General features: G+C 42.0%; 1 protein-coding gene across 1 annotated transcript in view; it reads left to right on the top strand.

Moving 5' to 3' along the window:
• The first annotated feature begins 347 nt into the window (after window positions 1–347).
• papss1 (3'-phosphoadenosine 5'-phosphosulfate synthase 1) overlaps window positions 348–23,540 on the top strand; it is a 33,411-nt gene continuing 10,218 nt past the window's right edge. Inside the window, exons 1-10 of the mRNA XM_027146067.2 lie at window positions 348–547; window positions 2,709–2,823; window positions 5,680–5,915; window positions 7,305–7,443; window positions 9,041–9,159; window positions 9,598–9,711; window positions 10,554–10,665; window positions 15,212–15,417; window positions 22,121–22,256; window positions 22,582–22,850. Coding sequence (XP_027001868.1) covers window positions 479–547; window positions 2,709–2,823; window positions 5,680–5,915; window positions 7,305–7,443; window positions 9,041–9,159; window positions 9,598–9,711; window positions 10,554–10,665; window positions 15,212–15,417; window positions 22,121–22,256; window positions 22,582–22,850 — 1,515 coding nt within the window. The 5' untranslated portion in view covers window positions 348–478. The remainder of the gene's footprint in view (window positions 548–2,708; window positions 2,824–5,679; window positions 5,916–7,304; window positions 7,444–9,040; window positions 9,160–9,597; window positions 9,712–10,553; window positions 10,666–15,211; window positions 15,418–22,120; window positions 22,257–22,581; window positions 22,851–23,540) is intronic.

Below are 23,540 nucleotides of genomic sequence, written 5' to 3'. Positions count from 1 at the left end.
TCTATCTATCTATCTATCTATCTATCTATCTATCTATCTATCTATCTATCTATCTAAACTAACTGCTTCAACTAAATAGTTTTTTTTATCACTTAGGATTATATTTATACTTATTATATTTATGTGTATATTTTTCTTTTTGACCATGTAATTGTTGTACCATGTGCAATGACAAGAATCTCTCTCTCTCTCTCTCTCTCTCTCTCTCTCTCTCTCTCTCTCTCTCTCTCTCTCTCTCTCTCTCTCTCTCTCTAAAGAAAATATACAGTTCTGTACTCCACAGATATCTATGACTACTCGAGCACAGTACTATTTCCTCTCACTAGGTGGCGGGAGGACACGTGGCTCGGCATAAGAGCGTCACTTCCTGCAAACGTGTGACGCTAGCCTGCTGTTGGGGTTGGTGTCGGCCATCCATTAGCAAGCCGGCTGTGTGAGAGAGAGAGAGACTTTATTCTCTTAACTTGTAGCGCGATAAATGGCAGATATGGAGACTTCTGCGACCTCGCACAAGAAACAGAAGTTGAGTAACGCAGTTCAGAACTGGGTGAGTAAACTGACTGTAGCAGTGATACACGATAACAACAAACTAAATACACGTTAGAAACACTGGTTATAACCTCTGTACATATAATACACTTAGTTTACTATTGTTTACCTCGTAGCGTATAAACAAATAACAGCCAGGACACCATAAATGTCTGTTTACATTTATTCAGGATGTAAGTACAGGGTGATAAATAAACAAACAAACAAACAAACAAACACAGTTAGTACACAATAAGGCTTTTTAAACCGAATAAACTCCATTTAAACAGAATCCTGGTGTATCTGGTTTCTCACTACTTTTACTCACTACTACGATTGCTAATGGATCCTGTGTTTTCATCATTTCGCCGTTTTAAACGCTACATCCAAAAACTCTGACGTAACAATTCTGATTTGCATATTAGCACCGATTGGGTAAATACAGCTCTCGACTACTTTAAACAGCTGCTTGTCCCAGCATTGTTAGAGGATGTACCGGTTTGTCCATGTCATACAGGATCGTGCTCTACTTGTGAGTTGTGAGTCTGAAAAGCTCTAAATTGTCTCTAATGCTTTGAGGCAGGGATTTTAGAGTTGAATAACCGTTGTCAAACTTCAAACTGTATTTTTCTTTACAAGATGCATTCTCATCCTGAAGGATGACATCATCATCATCATCAACAAACCTATTTTCTATCAATGGAATGAGAAACTGTCCAAAATTTGTGTCACATGCATTGACTGTTGACTCGTGGTCACAATTTCCATTTCCCCTGGTCCTGGTCCTGGCCCCGCCCTTTAAACGCCAACTGGTGCTCGTCAATGCCTTGTTTCCACCCCCACAGCGATACACTATATGTCATCACATTCATGCTCTTTGAACCAACCATTTCAGATTTAATCTCCTCTTTTCTATGAAGGCTTTCCGCTAGTTTTTAGAGAGCGGCTGTAGCGATTTGTTATAATTCAGCATTAGTGACAGCAGTTGTGGGGGACACGGTGGCTTAGTGCTTAGCACATTTGCCTCACACCTCCAGGGTTGGGCGTTCGATTCCCACCTCTGCCTTGTGTGTGTGAAGTTTGCATGTTCTCCCCGTGCCTCTGGGGTTTCCTCCGGGTACTCCGGTTTCCTCCCCCGGTCCAAAGACATGCATGGTAGGTTGATTGGCATCTCTGGAAAACTGTCCGTCGTGTGTGTGTGTGTGTGTGCCTTGCGATGGGTTGGCACTTCGTCCAGGGTGTATCCTGCCTTGATGTCTCATAACGCCTGAGAGAGGCACAGGCTCCCGGTGACCCGAGGAAGTTCGGATAAGTCGTAGAAAATGAATAAATGAATGAATGACAGCAGTTGCTGATATTATTGTGGAGGTCTGAGGTTCAGTTGGTGTCCCAATTCATCATGAAGGTGTTTTGTAGCATTGTGGTCTTTCTGGATGACCTTTTTTAAAATACTAAATAAACTTACTAAACTACTAGACTTAATAAACTACTAAATCAGGATACCAAGAGACTGGTTATAATGAGAGAAGGTTCATTGCATGCATGAAGACAACCTGGTGCATTCTTTAGTCCTAACAAGACAGCAGGGTTTTAATCTGGCCTGTGTGTGCACAAAAAGAACATATAGGCTAGGATGGGAGGAAAACTTGAGCAAGGGCAGAACATCATGACCAAAGGAACAGCAAACACGGACGTACGTAAACTGAAACGATGGTAAAAATTAATTAATCTTGTAGTCATTAACAAATGCAGGTGGGAAAAATAATCTGAGAGTAATCTGATTACTATGACTGAAATCCTGGTGGACCATGTCTCCATGGAGCTGGCTGTGTTTAGAGCAGTGCTATTATGCTGGAACAGGTTTGGTTCTCCTGATAAAGGGAAATTGTAACAGCATACAGTAGCAACAATTTGGGAAAGAACTACATATACATGTGATGGCCATGTTTGGTTTTTTAACTGTGCAAGAAAAGTTCATAAATAAGATGTCAGTCATAAACTTTAAGTGAAAATATACCTTTAACAAATAATCCATCAATGGGCAATCAAGATGGAATGAATTTTGTGTTGCATATGTCTAATATAGGATTGATAGGCTGTTGTTAAAATCCCCCCCATTATATATGCAGTGTCTGGAAGCTTTACGTTAAAGGAAATAGGAAATTGTGTCTTTCTTTCAGGGAATGCAACGTGCTACCAATGTCACCTACCAAGCTCATCATGTGAGCCGAAACAAACGCGGACAAGCTGTCGGGACAAGAGGAGGCTTCCGGGGATGCACCGTGTGGCTCACAGGTATTACAACAATGGGCTTTGCTTTTTTCAAGCCTGTAGCCCAACAGCTAGGAAGGAATATAAAGTCATGTGAAATAATTAGGACGCTCCAATTAAATATTCAGTTCTTTATCAAGAAATGTCAAGAATTTGTGATTTTGTTTTAATTTATACCTGTAAATGAAAGTGATGTAACAGCATGTAAACAACTGAAATCACTTTAAAAAAATTAAAAGTAAAACTAGATTTGTAAAGTTCGTGGCAACAAACTTTGATGTTGGCTTTGACGGTGCAAGTATTTGCAAAGTCCGGTGCTTTTTGGAAGCGACATATGAGTATGTGTGACTTTTTGAGGCAGGTGGGCAGAAAGCTTGACGTGACCAGCATACACGTGAGGTAGTTCCCCTCATTGTGCTGAGTGTTTTGATATGTCACATGTCCATGTTGTGCTAATTTTTGATTTTCACCTGACGTCACGTGACTTGACCAGAATACACGTGAGGCACTTCCACTCATCAGGCTGAGTGTTTTGATATATGACATTTCCATGTGGTGCAAAATTTGTGATTTCGCTTATTGTGGGGGCTGGGCTACACGTGACGTCACCAGTATACCCGGTGGGGTGCCAATACTTTTGGACAAAAGTGACTACTGAGGGTTTGCATGTTTTCATTTCATTAGTACAGTCATTATGGGATTCTACTTATTATTATACTGCATAGAAGAGTACATGTAATTTTTACTGTTGATAGATAGATAGATAGATAGATAGCTTTCAGCTGTGTGATGTTTGACTTTGCCTTTCCAGAAGTCTCCTTTTTTCCTCACCCAGTTCTTTTACTGGAATGTTTTTTGTCATGATTCGAGGGTCCAGTTCCGCTTCAGCTTTAATATTTTGATGGTCTCACATGTTCCTCAACCACCTTCTGGTACAATGTAGAGCTCATATTGGTCTCTGTGATGATGGCCAGGTCCTGCTACAGCACAGCGTCCACGAACCATAACACTTCCACCTCCATGTTTCAAAGTTGGTACGAGGTTCTTTTCCTCAAATGCTGTATTTGGTTTACGTCAAACATGCTCTCTGTTATGGTGTCTAAATAATTTCATTTTAGGCTCATCTGTCCAAAGCACATTATTCCAGAAGTCTCGGACTTTGTCTCTGTGGTCTTTTGTAAATCTTCAGTCTTGCCCTCATGTTTTTCTTCTTGCACGCCTCCCATGATAGTTATTCAGTCTCTTTCTCATTGTAGATTCATGCACTTTGACATCAACTGTAGCAAGAGCTTGCTGTAGGTCTCGTGATGATATTTCAAATTGCTTGGATGTCCTGCCCTATGATGGCTATGATGGAAGTTTTAAATGTTCTCCACTTGTTCTTCAATGATTTTCCTCACAGTGGAATGGCTGATTACAAATTTTTTTGAGATCATTTATATCCAGTACCAGACTCTTCAGCACCAACAATCTTCTTTCTGAAGGCCTCAGAGAGCTCTTTGGATCTCACCATTGTGAACCAAACTGAACTAAATATCTGAGGTTTAAATAAAGCTTCCTTCAAAATGCTCTGTAACAAAGCGCTAATAATTGTCACTTTGTAGAAGCCAACATTCTGGTTTCCTGTTTAAGCTTAGACAAATATTTATCAAGAGTAACTCCTCCTAGGGCTTTCGAGCCACATGGACCAAATTCGGATATGTTGTAGATCCTGGTCTGAAGTTTGTTGCTCTTTTCTAAGCGATCCGAGTACCGGTACTTCCGGTACCGGGCCTCAAATTGGCCCTTTTTCCCATAGGCTCCCATTATAATCTTTGGAGGTTTATAACTCGGCAAGCTTTCGAACTATCTACAGCAAACTCTGCCAGCTCTGAACAAAGGTTTAAATTGGTGTACCGACTGGCCTTTTTGTTGTCCCGCAGCCCCGCCCCCAAAATATGCAAAATCAAAAAACTTTTTACAACATGGACATGTGACATATCAAAACATTCAGAACAATGAAGGGAACTCCCTTACAGGTATTCTGATGACGTCACATGCTCCTCTCCATTAACCTCCAAATGTTTTGGCAACCTAGCTTTCTGTTTACTTGCTTCCAAATGTAACACTGACCCTTATGTCCACTCGCCTCCAAAAAGCACCGGCCTTTGCGAATACTTGCATCGTCAAAGCCAACATCTTAAAGTTTGTTGCGATGAACTTTACAAATCTAGTTTTTCATTTGCTGTGATGCACCTGTAGGTAATTTTATACATTTTAAGTTAAGGTTTAAAAAAAAAACATTCAGCATTTTGCCTTGTGGTATTATCTTGAAAAGCAGCGCGTTTCAGCGCTGACGAGGGAATTCATCAAGCACATCCTGTATAGACAGGTCAAGTTATTGGTTCTACCAGATGTTTAAGGATGTGGTATGAAGCTTATGAGCTTCATCATTGCTGAGATTAGACTGCATTCAATTTCATGTCCATATTATCATCCAATTATTATTGTTGTGAACATCGTGCAGTCCAACAGGCGATTCTGGAACACGTGAGCCTATTTTGGTAAATTTGGAGAGTTTTATGACTTGATTGGTTCTTGTAATAAATATATATATATATATATATATATATATATATATATATATATATATATAACAATTAAAGAGGTTAATGATGTATTCATACAGCGAGATGTAAGGGTCCTGTTTTCCTTTTTATTTATTTATTTGGTTATAATGGAAAATCTTAATTTTTGTTTAGTTCTAAAGGTCTTTATAATGTTTGACAAATAAGATATTGTTACAGGGAGAAAAATAGCACATGATGGCATCTCTGCATGTATCCAGAAGCTCTTGGTTGTCAGCGCTGCAGTAACCGTTCTCTCCCTGTCTATCCAAAGGCCTGTCCGGAGCGGGCAAGACGACGGTGAGCATGGCTCTGGAGGAGCACCTGGTGTGTCACGGTATCCCCTGCTATACTTTGGATGGAGACAACATCAGACAGGGCCTGAACAAAAACCTGGGCTTCAGTCCTGAAGACCGAGAAGAGAACATCCGCCGTATAGCCGAGGTGGCCAAGCTGTTCGCCGACGCCGGTCTCGTGTGTATTGCCAGCTTCATCTCCCCATACAGCAGGGTAAGAGAGTGCAGGAGTTGTGACAAATATTTTAATCGTACAGCAGAAAATGTGAACACATTCAGTTCAATGTGTCTCAATCTTAGTTTCCTTCAAGTTTGTTTTGTACTCTATATGAACCTTAATAACTTGTCTGAATTCGGAGCATTTTTGTTGGCTGCATACCAGACCACACCCTTTATTCACCCTTTGTCAGGGGGTAAAAAAAAAAAAAGTATAATGGCATATCACACACAGTCCTACAAACCTAACATGGTTCGTTGTTATGTATTATTACAACATACTGTATGCTTCATGTTCAATCTTTTGCTCTAGACATTTTTTCAGCCAGCGTAGTAAGTTGCTTCAGATTTCGCTCGACACACTCGGTCATATTCAATGCTTCATGAAATCTCGAAAAAGTGGAAAGTCTCAAGTCTAGATTAAACGCAGTCTATTCTCGAACTGACAGCTGTGTGAGCAGCCCAAGAAGGTCCGTTCTGTCCGTCCTAGGATATTGGGGATAAAGGACAGGTTTGATTATCGGTCTGTACTCGGACAGCCAGGGACAAGCACAGGTTTTAATCAGGGAACTGATCTCTGCTATTTGTAAAGCATTAGGTAGATTTAGCCAGTGGTCAGGAAGTGAGCAGGTGAGGTTTTTAATGTTACCTTTAGAGTTTTTTCATAGCTATCAAGCACTAGTTTGAAATCAGAATTTAGGAGACGAGGTGACCCGAGTAGTGCATTTACAGTGAAAGTCAACAAAAAAGAAGTGCACTTCAGGTACCTGGATGATGCATTTATTCAACTGAAACAGGTGCTGACGCTGGACGAGAAAAAAAATTCAAGATGACCGACGTGGTGTCTCACAAAGGCCGATTCTGCCCCCCATTCGTTATGTGCATGTGACATAGTTTCCCAGTCGATGGTAAATGATCACAAACATAGAGTGGGTAGTGTATGGTGTAAGTTCTGCAAGTGTGTGATGTTTACTAGTCAAAAGCCTGGCTGAAGTTTCTTTTTTGAGCACCTCCTCTTCTCCCACCTCCTCTTCCTCCACTTCGGTTGTTGCTGCGGAATCCACCACGACCTCAGACCCTCAAACCAGATCCTCGTTCTCCACGGATCCTCACTTTTATGTATTTGAGAAGTCTTCCATTGCATGTACCTGAACTGCATTGCATGTCCATTGAGCTGCATATAATAGGAGAGACAAATGGGACCTAAGCACGTCCTTGTTTGACAACATATTTCAAGTCTTAGAAAGCTTGACTACGCTTGTACAACAATGTAAAGCTTTTAAAAGTTTAAAACAAAAAAAAATATCCTGTTGTTTTTTACTATACGCTTTCTTATTCTTTTTGAATCGGAGTTATATATATATATTTTTGTGGACTTTCTGTGCAGGACCGGCTGAACGCGAGAAAGATTCACGAAGCAGCGGGCCTCCCTTTCTTCGAAGTTTTTGTGGATGCGCCGCTCGACGTGTGCGAACAAAGAGATGTTAAAGGCCTTTACAAGAGAGCCAGAGCTGGAGAGATCAGAGGTAACGAACAGCTCCTTACAGTCAGATGTAATCCGTAGGCGCATCTTTGGAGTGACTGCAGCATGCAGCTCTTATCGCTGACGTGCATATTTTTGGTCTTTCTGCTGCATTTCATCCTAATGACCTATATTTTTATACTGTGTGTGTCTGTGCTCAAGTGCACTTAAAATTAAAGCAAAGTCAAATCCTAGTTTTAGCTACATCCAGCTGATGTGTTTAGATATTGAAATGCTGTCATGGCTAAAGGTACCTAAAGGGAGTTGTTAACATGTTGAAGCAAGAATTTATCCCCCGCTTTTTTATGCAGTGTGTGAAATTGAAAGGTGAGCAGTTTCCAGTGTTGTGTGGTAACACTTAGTGAAAGGGAAGTAGACTGTCGATGCTATCTTTGCAATGTTAGAGGAAGTACTTTTTTCTCTTTTTTTTCTTCTTTTTTTTTTTCCGGCCAGTTTGTTCATTTGCAGGAGTTTGAATCGCTTCCTTTCCTGCCATATGTTTTTAACTGAAAGGTGTTTTTGCCAGATGTCTTTCGTATGTTCTCTTGATCCTTTTTAATGAGACCTGAACTTGTTCAGCTACTACTTGCGTCACAGGAAATGTTTTTGTTCTCTTCCTTTGATTTCGTTACTGATTTGTCGATTTGCATGCAATGCATTAGTGATTATTTTGCAATAATCACAGTTTGATTCCTGTCTTCACCCATCGACAGTCGGTTCATACTCATGAGTAATAGTGACGAATCATTCGGTGTCCACTACAAATGAATCTGTAAGAATCGATCGGTGAACTATGAATCCGCCATCACAACCTGATTCATAACCATCACCGATTCGTTCGTAGTGGATTTGTATTCAATATTTTAATATTTTATATTTAGTTGAATACGGTTAATACTTTTGAACCTGTGGCTGATTCATAATCATCGCTGACACACTCTCTTAACTGTGACTGAGATAATATGCTTTAATAGAGTATTTATAGGCTTCACCGACTTTGGTTGCTGAGCTGGTGCTAAATAGGCCAACAGTTTGATTTGTGCCCATCACCGATTGATTCATAGCTGTTACTGATTGATTTATTTGATTCATTGATCGAGTGAGTCATTTGCATCACCAACTGATTCATATTCGTTACTGATTCGTCAGTTGATTGTTACCTGTTAATTTTGTTAGCAGTCATCGACTGATTCATAGCCTTCACATTCTCTATGTCGTCCTTCAGCCTTCACCAATTGATTCGTATTAATCAGCGATTGAATCATTATGTTTACCTCATTTTAGCAGATATATTATATTTATTACATTTTCACAACGGAGAAGATAAGGGCCTCGTTCGGGGGCCCAGAAGGGGCAGCTTGGTTGTCCAGCTTGAAATCTCAACCTATTTAATGCTGTATTTACACCAATTTATAAAGTGCAGCTCACATACGTTCCCATGCTGTGTAGGTGTGATTCACGGCCGTCATACCCGTCACCAATCGATTATTCCATCACTGAATGATTCACAGTTGACTTATAGTGGTTATTGGTAGATCCATATCCACCACTGATTGACTATTTATTTTAATTACCTACTAATGTCTATCTTTACTGTGTAGGGTTCACAGGAATTGACTCTGAGTATGAGAAGCCCGAGGCTCCTGAGCTGGTGCTGAAGACCGACTCGTGCAGTGTGAATGAGAGTATTCAGCAGCTGCTGGATCTTCTGCAGGAGAGGGTGAGCTCACCATGTAATAAATAGTACATTTAATAAGAATAGAACGATTCACACTGTAATTGGACAACAACAAAACTCGAATGCTTCTTTCCGGAAAATATCATACCCAAGGTCATTATGAAACGTCAGACCCAACATATTCTAATGTAGTACAGCTCAGTCAAAGAAGTATGAAGGTCTGATGTGTGTGTAAGTTTGTGTGGGGTAAACACAAAGTTTGCTCATGCTGGTTGGGTGTGTAAGATCATTACAGATAATGTTGTTTGTTCTCTACAGAAATACTCATGATGTGCATGACTAACATCTGTCACACTATGTGCCATGTATTTTGTCATTGCGGATAGCGAAGCTAGCATTTCTACATGAAATGAAATAATAATAGTGATAATAAAAAAAAACCTTGGCAATCTTTTCCAATAACTGACTGTCTTCTTTAAGGACATTGTACCTGTAGATGCTTCCTATGAAGTGAAGGAGCTCTACGTGCCTGAGAACAAGCTGGACTTGGCTAAAGCTGATGCAGAGACTCTGCCTGCTATTGAGATTGGAAAGGTTTCTCTCTCTCTCTCTCTCTCACACACTCTCACACACACGCGCACACACACACACACTCACTCACACACACTCGTACATCATTGCACAAATACATCAAACAGTGAAAGCTCTTTACATGCTATCGTATCTCCTTATTTTTATTAGTTAAATACTCCGATCCACTGTGATACTTTGCCGAGAGCACCGATCGATGACATCTGATCCATTGAGTAACTTCATGCTGATGTTTGACCATCCGATATTTTGAGAATCTTGTAAGTGGCCAGGTCACAGCTTCTCACGCTCGCAGAAAAATCGAATATATGATGTCCGGTTTTTCCAGACTGCATTAAATATACGAGTTTTACGTGGTTAAGGACTAACGGAAATCCTTTTGGCTGGTCCCCTTAGATGTCCCAACAGCAGATCATCTGAGCTGCATATTTGACTTTGGCACAGGTTTTATGCCAGAAGCACTCTTTGGGCTTGGGATCAGAACTGACTTGTTTATTCCCTGCCTGGGAATCAAACTCCGAGAGCACAGGATCCTTATCCACTACACAACCAGGATACAAAGAATTAATGGAAGTCTATCGGACTTGAGTTTTTTTTTTTCTTACATGTATATTTAATGTCTAACTCCATTGTCATGAAACTTAAAGCAAATTAAAAAATGTACTCACTAGCTACTATACATTGGACTCCTTGCTTCTCTCACTGAAAAATGAGCTGTTGCTGACATCAGACATGAAACATGTGTCAAGTTTGAGGATCTATCAATTGGGGGTCAGTTTACTGCTTAAACACCACATTCAAAACATGTCGTAACAAATGGGAAGTTGACCTTGTTCTGCTTTCAGGTGGACATGCAGTGGGTCCAGGTGCTGGCCGAGGGCTGGGCGACTCCACTCAACGGTTTCATGCGAGAGAGAGAGTACCTCCAGTGCCTGCATTTCGACTGCCTTCTCGACGGTAAGCCTGTCATTTGAATTGAACTTCCCTTTACCGTCATCTGCTTGTGGTTCCTGCTGTATTGGGTGGCTGTTGCAGGCCCATGTGTCAGTGGCACGGTGGTGTAATATCACATTACGTTACGGATGCTATAATCATCAGATCCCTCACCAGGCTGCTTTTCTCTCTCCTTTAAAGCTAACATTTAAAAAAAAAAAACACAACGCGACTACCAAGAAATCTCAGAGCACCAATCAGATTTGAGAATTCACTGTAATATAATTGTTTAACCCGCAGGGGCCCAAAGGCGCGCCATCACGTCTTTTGGGGCATTTTTTTCCTCTTCAACATGAAATCCACTTAAAATACTCCGTCATTCATAACCATACACATACATGTAATACATCATTCGAAACTGTGAAGTGTCTACTTTTATTTGACTGCCTTCATAATAACAACAAAACGCTGGTCTTTTGGCAAATAAAGAAAATAACCAGGGTGTGCATTCAGACATCTGTCTCCTTGACCGTCTTCCTGAAACACGTTACAAATATGAACTGATAACTCCGCCAATACTTCACACGAACCTGATACATATGTCTAATGAAAGCCTGAAATGTCTACTTTTAAATGAGGTAATTAAAACCGAAAGCAAATATTGTCTTTGTGTAATCTGCATGTAAGTAAAGAGAGGTACAGTTTTTCTGGCTCGACCTCATTAGCGCTAATGTGATCCCAACTACCGCATGCGCGCCATTCATATGGAAATTACCTGACGCGGGCTATGCAAACAAGAACAACGCCCCCAAACAATGCTGTAAGAAGCACCAAGTTTTAACAGATTCCATTAAAGATTTTAACAAAGCCATATTGTATTGGTCATATACAATATTGTTACTTGTATACATATTGTTACTTTATTATTTATTTTAAGCATCTGTCTTTTACTTTAGTAGTGTCTGTTTGTTAGGTCTCTTGTCTGGCACTGTTTGCACTAGGTTGTACACATGCACTTTATGTGGATTTTAGGATTTTTTTAGTACTTATCTCGTCTGGCATTGTTTGCACTAGTTAAATATTCTAAATAAACTACAAACACAAAATATACACATTTATTTTGTCTTCACATTCTTTCAGTCACACACTTACCTGAAAGGCTCATTATGCAGCTCATTATGCGGGCCTTTGTCTTCTCAGGTGTGAATTACATTAATATGCATGATAGTTGACGCCTACTCGCATATGCCCTTTACAAACAAAGTGTCGTAGAAAATTTAAAGCAATATATTGTTTTCTGTGAGCGAGTAAACAAGATGATTTTCACATAATTTTGAAGCAAAAACACTAGGATACAAGATCCAGTTCTCAAAAGTAGTCCAGTTTGTGCTGATTACAGTGATATTAGACTTTAGCCATTTATATCTTCATAAGCAACTGAAAAAAGCACAAATGTCAGGGTACGACACAACTTCTCCAGGCCCAAAAATACCCTTAGACCCCAGAGGGTTAAAGATGCCCTGCCACACGTATTTCATTACTTTTGTGGTAATGTCTGAAGTTTACCCTGGACTCTGTAAAATGCCTTGGTTACCTTGTTTCAAGCCATTCTAGTCTGGTATAGAAAACCTGCAGGAAGACTCAGCTCGATTTGCGCCAGTTCTCATGAATATTCAAATGAGCTATGCTGCTTGGCTCCGATTGGCTAACCGCTAGGATATGAGAGCATGACTATTCATTCACCCAGCGCCTAGGCTAGAGGAAATTTGTTTACAATCACCTTGAGTTGCGGCAGAACGGCTTCTTCACAAGCCCGTTGACGTTCAGCCATCCTTGCTGTATAGGAAACTCACTGAGCTACACGAATCCTGGGGGCGCGGTCTCAAGTGGGAGAGCTCATGAATAGTAATGAGCTCGATCATTACGACGTCAGACTGACCAGCTTTTCCAACTGACCTGATTTCTCCCCTTATTTCTTTTAAGTGGCTAGAACTGACCGGGGAGGTAACAGTTCGTTATCAAATTCACGACACAACACAAACACGTATGGACCGAACACGTATCAAAAAATACAAGTAAAAACGGTTTTGTGTGGAAGGGCACCTTTAAACAAATTTTTCCGATCCACTAATTTGTTTGGCCGCGTGGCGTTCCGATATTTTCCGTTAGCGCCCTGGGACGTTTAACTCTGTGTATCACTCCGCTCGAATAGAATTCCCATAGAATTCAAATTAGTTAGAAATGGTTACCGTAGCAACAGTGTTAGCGAGTTAATCAGCAGACATGCATGTGTTTCCTCTCAGGAATGTAAGTTACGGGTTGAAATATCTAACCTCATCAAATTCAACTTTTATTTGTCACATACACAAACATGCAGTGAGATGCTTAAAGTCTTCACATATGCCAGGTTATTATGAGCCCTGGGGTCAGAGCGCAGGGTCGGCCATTGTGCGGCACCCCTGGAGCAGGTGAGGTTAAGGGCCTGGCTCAAGGACCCAACGTTGGTGTCTCAGCAGCTTGTGGGCTTGAACCCCCGATCTTCTGATCAGTAACCCAAAGCCTTAACCACTGAACTGTCACGTCCAAAAGTAATCAAGAGTTTAAGATTGAAAAGGAAGACACGACAGTTTTAATGTAAGCAAAACATTTAGACGTTAGTTATTTATCGTATGTCCGAAATGTTACTCACTCAGTATTAATTTCTTGTTTATAGCATTGTTTTATAAAAGCAATATTACAGTCTCAGTTGGTGTATACTGAATATCAGCACAGCTGTGATTTAGTTGGTGGGATGAATTATTTGTATTTTTGGTATCAACTTCTATAATAGCAAATGTTGTTGTCCGGCAAAACCCGAACTTGGATAGTTAGAATTTCAGACCAGGAACAACCTGATTATAAAACGATTTATTTTTCAGTGTGGGTGACTGAAGCCTAGCACTAGAGGGCGCTGTTGTTAAGCAGTATACACCCAGTAGCCTCATCTTCACTCTTATGTGGAGTGGTCAGAGCTGAGGCGGTGAGGGAAGTGAACAACACGAAGCAAATTGCATTAAATGCGGTATAAAAGTGAATTAGGGCTGGAAACTCAAGTCTCGCATTCTTTCCCCTTCAGGCCTGCTTCACATCGATCTGTTGCATCCGGAGCTTTGTGAACGCTCTCTCAACTTATTCGAGCCGAAACAAAATGGAACATTGTGTGCCTTTTTTATTTATTTATTTATTTATTTCTTCCTCCCCCCCCACCCCGTTATGGAAACAGCAGATATGCTGAGGGGCTTTTAGCCGTAATCTGCTTCTTTCGTTTCTAAAGTTGTGTAATTACAACAATTTCTCACGTTGAGTTTGAGTTTCCAAAAAAGAGTCAATTTAATTTTATTGCCCCACAGAACATTGACCTTGCTGTGCATCAGGTCTGCAAGTGTTCCAGCATGCGCCACTAATACAGACACACGCTTACCTTAGGATATAAATTTCTTTTTAGGATTGTAATATCTTTATCCTTATATTCATGAGTGGCCTGTATGGTAAAGCCATCAGATCACACAAGGTACTGAAGCGCTGACCACACACACATGTTATATATTATGATGTTTAGGTTTGCTGAAGGTATGAAGATGCGTCCCAGCTACAGGAAACTACACGCGATCGCACACACCTTCAACGTTCCTATTGAGTGCTTCTTACTTTGATTGATGTAGAAGTGCTAATATTCATAATGCTCAGAATAGGTTGTTTTGTAATATTTTATCCTGTGATATTATATTACTCTATAGAGTAGAGAACTTTTAATCCCAAAGGGGAAGTTTGAACTTGATTATCCCTATATATTATTCTGTTGAATCCTGTATGAACTGTAATTTCTTATCACTGTTGTGCAAAATCTCATGGAAAAGTTGAAATGGTCCAAGTTTCTATCTCCATTAGCAGCAACATTATCATCAACATCTTTTTCTCTTTTCCACGAGTTTATTCTCTGCAGTTCCTTCTTCACAGTCCCTCTAGCTTCATGTCTGATCGTTCTTTGCTTGGTATTTAGGATTTTAGCCTGCTTTCTGACTGAGCTTTTGGAATGTGTGCGTGCGTGTGCATGCGTGCGCGTGTGTGCATGTGTGTGCATGTGTGTGCGTGCGTGTGCATGCGTGTGCATGCGTGTGCATGTGTGTATGTATGTTGCCTGGCCAGTTCTGTTATGCACAGAAGCTTTTGTCTTATAGGAACCAGCTGCTTTAGCTACTTTGTGAAGCAGTAAGCCAGAGGGCAGCTCTGCTGACGATCCTGAGGGCCAATTTAAAAAGTCCCCAGCTCACGCTGATTTATTTGAGGCGCATAAGTCGACGAATCAGCCAAAATATTAGCATAACAGACCTTCAAATAAGCTGACATAGCTTTCACTTTCAATCCTTAAATAAAGATATAATCCCCTCCTCCTCCTCCTCCTCGTTGTCTCCTCGTATATCCGTAACCGTACCTACCTTTGACTCTTGGGGCTTTTTTCCACAGCACTGGAACTTTGTGTGCTGCTGCTGATGTATGAGGCGAACGCTTGACCTTTACCCTCTTTCCACAGGAGGAGTTATTAACTTGTCCGTGCCGGTGGTCCTGCCCGTCTCGAGCGCAGACACGGAGCGTCTAGACGGCTGCACGGCGGTGGCGCTGGTCTACAGCGGGCGGCGTGTGGCCATCCTGCGCAATCCCGAGTTCTATGAGCACCGCAAGGAGGAGCGTTGTGCCCGCCAGTGGGGCACCACCTGCAAGGACCACCCATATATCAAGGTCAGGAAGGCTCGCACGGCACTTCAGCTCTCGTGCATTCGTAGATAATAACAATCAGGCGTACACTCGAAGGAATTGGAGTAATTGGAGCTGATCAGCTAAAATGAAAATTACAGCATCATTGTGTAGGACATGGATGAGGGAGTAAACCTATACACAGATACAGTGGACAGTTGTTGGACATACAGTATGCTGTAGTGTTTTTGTAAAAATGTACATTTTGCCTCACAGGCCACTGTAATAGTGATACCTGCTCATTCCTGCAATTATGCAATCAGTCAATCATGTGGCAGAAGTGCAACGCGTAAAATTACTCCGGCGCAGGTCACGAGCTTCGTTTCAGTTTTACTGTTCACATGTAAAACCTCAGAACAGGGAAGAAATGTGATCTCTGTGACTTTTACCGTGGCGTGGCTGTCAGTGCCAGATGGGCTGCTTTGAGTATTTCCTGGGGAGTTTCTGGGATTTTCACCCACAACTGTCTCTGGAGTTTAGGCAGAAAATTGGGGAGGAAAAAAACATCTCATGTGCAGCAGTTCTGCAGGTGAAAATGCTTTCCTGGTGCGAGAGCTCAGAGTAGAACGACCAGAATTAAAAATAATGTTTAAATGAGTAATAATGTGGGGGCACGGTGGCTTAGTGGTTAGCACGTTCGCCTCACACCTCCAGGGTTGGGGTTTGATTCCCGCCTCCGCCTTGTGTGTGTGGAGTTTGCATGTTCTCCCCGTGCCTCTGGGGTTTCCTCTGGCTACTCTGGTTTCCTCCCCCGATCCAAAGACATGCATGGTAGGTTGATTGGCATCTCTGGAAAATTGTCCATAGTGTGTGAGTGTGTGAGTGAATGGGAGTGTGTATGTGCCCTGCGATGGTTTAGCACTCCGTCCAGGGTGTATCCTGCCTTGATGTCCCATGACGCCTGAGATAGGCACAGGCTCCCCGTGACCCCAGAAGTTCGGATAAGCGGTAGTGAATGACTGAATGAATGAATAATAAACATAACAGCCAGATAGACGACTACTTTTTACATCCATGCTGAGCAGAAAAGCATTCGAATTCGCACTGAAACCTGGAGGATCATGAGAGCAAGAGCACATCAGGATCATCTCAGTCAGCCAAGACCTGGAATCTGAGGCTACAGCGAGCACAGACGCACCTAAACCGGACAGCTGGAAGGAATCAAACGTTAAAGGACATACTGAGCTTCTAACACTCGTTCATTAGAGCTTTTCACACTTCACTCTGGGTGGTTGAAAACACCTGAGTAGAGAGAATTCTGGGGTTCTGTTGTTTCATGGGTCACAAGGTTCCTACTTTACTCAGGGTTACCACTTAATCCTGGGCATTCATAATCTGACATTTTACACATTCCTAAACCTTGGATTAACGCTCTTATTTGCATCGTCAACAACGAACACGTCTCACGCTTTCACATCAGTGACCAAAACAGGCAATCTTTATGAATCGGCTCGGAAAAAGGACGGTCTTGTGGGTCTGTATTTAATCAGGCGTTGTAATCTTCTTCACAGCTTTGTAATATTTTTGGTCAGTTCATTAAATACTCAGTTATTTCTGACCTCCATTTAGTAAAGACCACAACTTTCATTCCCCTCGTGTGTTTTTCCTCACTGTTTGACATCATTTTTATTTTCTTAAACACCGCTACTGTTCGTGCAACAGACAGGGTTTCTGTGATTGTACAAATGCCCCTTTTCCACCCAGGCAGTTTGAGTGCTGGTTCGGAGCCTAATTTAGAACCAGTTCTTTCTTTTTCGACAGCCAAAGCACCGGCTCTGAAGCAGGAAAAGTTCTTAAGTAGCACCAAAACGTTGCTGCTGGTCTAGACTTAAGAACCGCTTCCGTCAGGGGCTGTGGGCGGGGCTGTGGGCGGGGTTACTGTTAGCGCATTTGATAATGTACCTAAAGTTTACTAATGTTTAATACACTTTTACTTTACCGCAATATGATACATTACCAGCACACATGATAGTAGGTAGCTACATGCTAAGGCTAACATTTTTCTGTGTTAATGATAAAATAACGTTTTGTACTTTCTCGATTACAAACTCCGTTTATACAGATTACATGGAGCTGCACGTACACGTCGGATTCACCGCGTTTGGATGTTAATGTAGGTTCACAAAGCCATGAGCATTAACAGTAAAGCAACATCCACCATTGTCGAGTTTGTTTGCTGCTGCTGCGCTAACGTTGCTGTATACAGTGACGTCACACACTGCTCTGTGACTGCTCCCTAGCCCGATGGAAAGGCAAACTGGTTCTTAGAAGGTTTGCCAGTGGAACCAACTTTGAACCAGCACCAGCACTAGCTCTGAACCAGCACTCGGTTCTTTTTTGGTGGAAAAGGGGTAAAAGAGCATGACATGAGGCCAGTTTCTGATTGGCTGTCTGTTGCTAAGCGTCTAACCGTAGCGCTGCAACATCGCATCGTTTTACACTTCATATATTCGACAACGCAGTGCTTTTTAACCTGTGTTTCATAACCGCGAATAAAAAGTTCCATTGCTCCAGCTTCTAGTGTGAAACGTTCCTCTACCCAGGACTAAAATCAGGGCTAAGAAGGACACTAACGCACACCGTGAAAAGCCTTAATGGCTTCCTGTTCAATGCGCGTGTCTTTTTCTTCAGATATTAATTTAGTCGCTATAGTAAGGCGGCTCCAGGCGTGATGTATGGGGTCACGACCTGGTTCCAGAGCCACTGTTCAAGTCTCTCGTCTTTCAGTGATCAACGAGTCGTTGTCATGTTTACAGTAAGAATTTCCCGTAGCCCGTAATGACACGTTTCCGTAAGGATCGTTTTCACTCGTAATCCTCTTCTACCTTCCTCCATTTCACGCATCTGTTTTGCTCGGAAATCTCACTCAGCATTCTATTTACACAACACTAAGCCAGATCCACTCCTCACTCCTCCCTGTTCACCCCTCTCACCTTCCTCCTCTGTATAATGTAGCTGACTAAATACCCAACAATTATTTCCATCTGTGGGCGAGAACAAGCGACTCAGGTAGATTCGAAAGCTTCTCGAGCAAAAAAAAAAAAACAACAACCCAGAACAACAGCAGTTCTGCCTACTACATCAGTGTCGTTCTCACGACCAGCTAGATTTTATATAAACAGCAGAATCTGTTAAACTAGTGAAACCATAATGATTTTTCAGCCCCAAAGCTTTGCTCTGGCACCATGTAACTGCCCTGGAGTGAGCATGGAGGTGATTTAGATGCCAGAGCACAGAGTTTGGCTCTGCTGAATTTCCTTGGCACCGAGAGGGCAGCTCTGGCACCGCCTCACTCTCCTCCTGTTTAAATGATGGCGATCGTTTGTTAATATCTCCCAATTAAATTAGTGCAGATTGTAGTTCTAAAGCTTGGCCGGGGGTTTAACGATCTGCGGTCGAACTGTATCACGGTTCTGTGGTTTGGCAGAGGAATGCGTACACGCCTTACTGTTAGACATGCTGTAGATCTGTTCGACATGATGCATGGCTATAGCGACGGTTATAGGACCCTGTGTATGCGTGTTGGTCGAATTCCCGTGGCTGAAGCGTGTCTGTCAACAAGACCAGGCCTGGATAACCTGGATTGAATTGCATGTGGTAAATTCACTTTCTTGTTTATTCCCATCGCTTGTGTGACTGACAGCAGCTTGCCAGAGGTTCCACCGAGCTGAGCCTGAGAAGTCCAGACGCTAGAACATCGTATAAAGACACACTGGAACTCGAGCACAAAGAAACAGGAGAGTTCAGCAGGTTCACGTGACGTTCGAGACGACAGAAGTACTGAAAACCGCATGGTTTATTCGAGAAAACATTTAAACAGATCAAGCAGTTTGTTTACCCGAGAGTAACCTAACTCGCTTTACTATCTTAATTCTGCTGAAGTCACTTACCTTTAATTAGAGTACTTCGTACTTAGAGTATTGGGATGTGATTAAGCCTAGTGGTTAAGGTGTTGGGCTACCAATCGGAAGGTTGTGAGTTTGATTCCTACCTCCACCAAGCTGCCACTGTTGGGCCCCTGAGCAAAGCCCTTAACCCTCAATTGCGCAGTTGTGTAAAAATGAGAGAAAATGTAAGTCGCTCTGGATAAGGGCGTCTGCTAAATGCTGTAAATGTAAATGTACTTCCTATATCTAGTGGCTTTGTGGTTTTAACAGGGTTCCTGCTCTACACGTGCGCTTATAAATGATCTACATGTATATTGCTATAGTGATACCTCTACATTTCGAAGAAACCATCATCTGTTCAAACTCTTTAGATTCTAACCGTGATGCGCAGGCTACAAAGCTTCAGAATCTTTTTGCTCTTTAAGTTTGGCATGTAGTCGGCCAGCTTTTCTCCGATCTCCAACGTGCACCGATTTTCACACATTTCCCATCCAGCCCAGTTCCCTCGCTCGCAGCATGCTCTCGATCTTGTTCTGTTTTTTTTTTTAGTTCTGTGTGTTTTACAGCATCCCTGCCATCATAGTTTACCCATCACCTGACATCTTCCTGTTTCCCTTTCAAATCAAGCTATTTTAATTCTCTCCGTATACGACATTCAGTCAGTAAACACTCTCCTGCGAAATCAGAGGCTTTCGGGAACGACGACGCAGTCGTAGTCATGTGACCGTTTCAGACGAGATGATGGGTGATACCGTACAGCATGTGTGTTGTTTACAGCCTTTTTAAAGATTAATATCAGTTTGCACATATTTCAGGTTGCTTTTTTTCGAAGGAGAGAAATGGGGGGGGGGGGTTCTCTCCTCTGGTTCTCTCTCCCACCATTGTGTTCTTATTGATTGTTTTTTATTGTTGTTTGCTCCTTTTGGCTGTTGTAAGGTGCTCTATAAATAAAATTTGATTGATTGGATGAGAAACCTTTTTGTAAATGGTAGTGTGGGGTGATGGAAGTGTTTTTTTGATGATTTTCTCTCACGTCGTCTTAGTTCTGACACCAGGCTTCTTCTTTCTGAATGATTTCTGTAAAGGAGTTTATCATTGTCTTCTCTGGAAAACAGATGTTATGAAACTCATACACACAAGACTCAATCTTTGACATGCCTTGGACATCTGACATGCTGCTTTTGTTCTTTTCTTAAGAAACCTTTTTTTTTTTCTTCTTCAACAATTTGATCTTTTTCTCCACGTCCTTGGAGCCTACCATGCATGAGAAGGGTCCAGGTCTAGATCCTGGCTTGTTTTGGGTTCTCTCTCTTTTCTGTACGATGGTTCGGTTTTATTATGTTCTAATAAAAAAATAAAAAATATAGGATCTAGAATGTGATTCTCTGTCATTATACCAGCAAAACACTTCCGTGAGCACGATGTACGTCTCAAAACAAGGAAGCACCTTTGCTGTTAATCTCACCTTAACACGATTTCATTGTTCGTACAAGTCCCTAATTAGAAAATGAAATTACTTTGAATGAGCGTCATCTCACTGCGGATGTTGCTATTAACTGGAACTATAATTATAGGATGAAATGAGTCTGATTCGTACACGTGTGCTAAAACGGCACAAAGCTAACGTAGCATCGGCTCAGTTCAGGAGAGCACGCAGGACATCATCAGATCCTGTCGGACGTGTGGAAACAAACCGTGTTCAGATTTTGCTGAGATTTTTATTTATTTATTTTTTTCATCGTAAACCCGGTATTTAAAGCATGTGGTTTTGCAGTTTAGGAATCATTCAACAAGCTACCAGTGTTAATCGTGTCCCTTAGTCTTCTACGTTAATCTAACGACTTGTAAATATGATTCTGCAAGCCAGACGTTGCAAAATGTCATCTGTTGTATTGTTCCATGTTTGAGCTGCTGTTCTGGAAATGTGTGATGTCATTGTTGCATCTAGGGCTGGGCGATAAAACGATAACGATACGTATCGCGTAGCCGTGATTGATGTCAATAAAAAAAAGTGTTCGATTAATCGGTCGATATTTTTAATTCTCTGTCGGAAGAAAACGGAGGTTGCGAAGTAAGTTTGGTTGCATTAACTAAGGCACTCACTCTGTGGTAACCTAGCAACTTAGCGAGTGACACGCCAACAGCCAATCACGTAACAGTATCGTGTTTGGTTGCGCCATGTCGACTGATAAGCAGAAAGTTTAACTGTACAAACAATGTTACTGTAGTGTATCGGGTTTGTGTTTTCTATTACAGATGTATCTCAGTCTACCTCAGTTTTATTTCTGTTTACAAAACACTGCACAGATTTTACACACTTTATTCACCAGAAGGTGAACAGCTAGTGAACTCCCTAGCACTAAACTTGCACTAAATTCTCAGGTTTCTCTGTTTATATTTAACACTTTGCACTATTTTATTACACTTTATAAAGCATTTCTTACATTTGCTTTCATTTTGCACCTTAAATGTTAAGACATAATCGTTAAGTGTTCATTGTGACTTTAGACTTATGTTTACATTATAATTATTTGAGTTTTCCTGCTTGTTGACATGTCTGTCTTAATAACTGAGGGGATTCTGATCAGAGGAAGGTTACGTTTAAAATAAATGTTTAAATGTAATATATTTTTCCTCCTGGACCTTATTTTAAACGGGTCATAAAGAATATCAGTAATTATCGATATCGACCGATATGAAACACTGATATCGTGATACAGTTTTTAGCCATATCGCCCAGCCCTAGTTGCATCCACCGTCTGCAGGTTGTTTGAAAAGTGTGTGTGTCTGTGTGTGTTCAGATGGTGATGGAGAGTGGCGACTGGTTAGTAGGCGGAGATCTGCAGGTTCTAGATCGAATCTACTGGAACGACGGCCTGGACAACTACCGCCTCACCCCTAACGAGCTCAAACAGAAGTTCAAAGAACTGAACGCAGGTAACATCATGTTTTTTTTTGTTAACTTCAGGACTTTAGGTGTGTTCATGTGCACTGCTATCATTTGCTCTTCAGCTAACCAGATCTATTTTGGTCAATTCTTAATAAAAACGTACACGGTGCAACAGAGTGTTGCAAAGCTTCTGGCTTCTTATAGTAAAGTGTACGTAGAAGACAAACGACCTGTCGTCGATCACCATCATGACCAGCTGAAGTTCAAGATTAGCAAGAAGGGCTTATTATAAATGTTTCACCTTTTAACTCCAACATGATGCACACGATCATAACTGCGTTTTTGCGCAACATAACTCTCTTTCCGCACCAGATGCGGTGTTTGCGTTCCAGCTGAGGAACCCGGTCCATAACGGTCACGCCCTGCTCATGCAGGACACACGCAGACGCCTGATGGACCGCGGTTATCGCCGACCCGTACTTCTGCTGCATCCGCTGGGCGGCTGGACCAAAGATGACGACGTGCCGCTGTCATGGCGCATGAGGCAGCACGCTGCCGTGCTCGAGGAGGGCGTCCTCGACCCTGCCTCCACAGTGGTGGCCATCTTCCCTTCGCCGATGATGTACGCCGGACCCACCGAGGTGAGAAAAGTAACACGAAGAGGTGATGTTTACTGCCTGCTAGTGCTGCTTACCTGAATTACTAAAACGTTATCAGTGAGGTGTTCCTTTTAGTGCAAAAGTACATTTTTTCCCATGTCGCGTCATCATCATCAGCCTCCTCCTCCTCAGCAGCATCCTGATGTGCATAGTCTCTGAGCAGACCCTGGCTCTTTTGATCACACACACACTCACACATACTCTCTCTCACACACACACACATACTCTCTCTCACACACACACACATACTCTCTCTCACACACACACACACACACACACACACACACACACTCTCACACACACACACTCACTCACTCACTCACTTTTCAGTCAGAGAGCACAAGACTCCACAAATCGACTGTGATGGAACGAAGTCTCTTTGTTTTTAAGTGCGCTGTCCTTTAATCATCCGGCTGGGGACATTAAGGCTTTATTAAGAGCAGACCGGGATCTGGAGCTCCGAAACACAGGAAACAGCCGATACACTCAGCATGAGTTAGGAGTCACACACACACGAGAGATCCTCCAGCTCACACCACAGCGTATCTCGTCTGATACAGAGCAGCACTGATCAGTTTCTGGGTTTGTTCTGGCAGGTGCCTGGACACGCTGCCTCACAAGATTCCTGTTTGTACTTCTGGCTGTGCTTCTTGCCTCCACTGGTCTTTCTCA

The sequence above is a fragment of the Tachysurus fulvidraco genome, chromosome 4 (genome assembly GCF_022655615.1).
Source record: "Tachysurus fulvidraco isolate hzauxx_2018 chromosome 4, HZAU_PFXX_2.0, whole genome shotgun sequence".
Classification (NCBI taxonomy): Eukaryota; Metazoa; Chordata; class Actinopteri; order Siluriformes; family Bagridae; genus Tachysurus; species Tachysurus fulvidraco.
The sequence above is the reverse complement of the archived record's forward strand: the minus strand, read 5'-3'. Positions and strand labels throughout refer to the sequence as shown.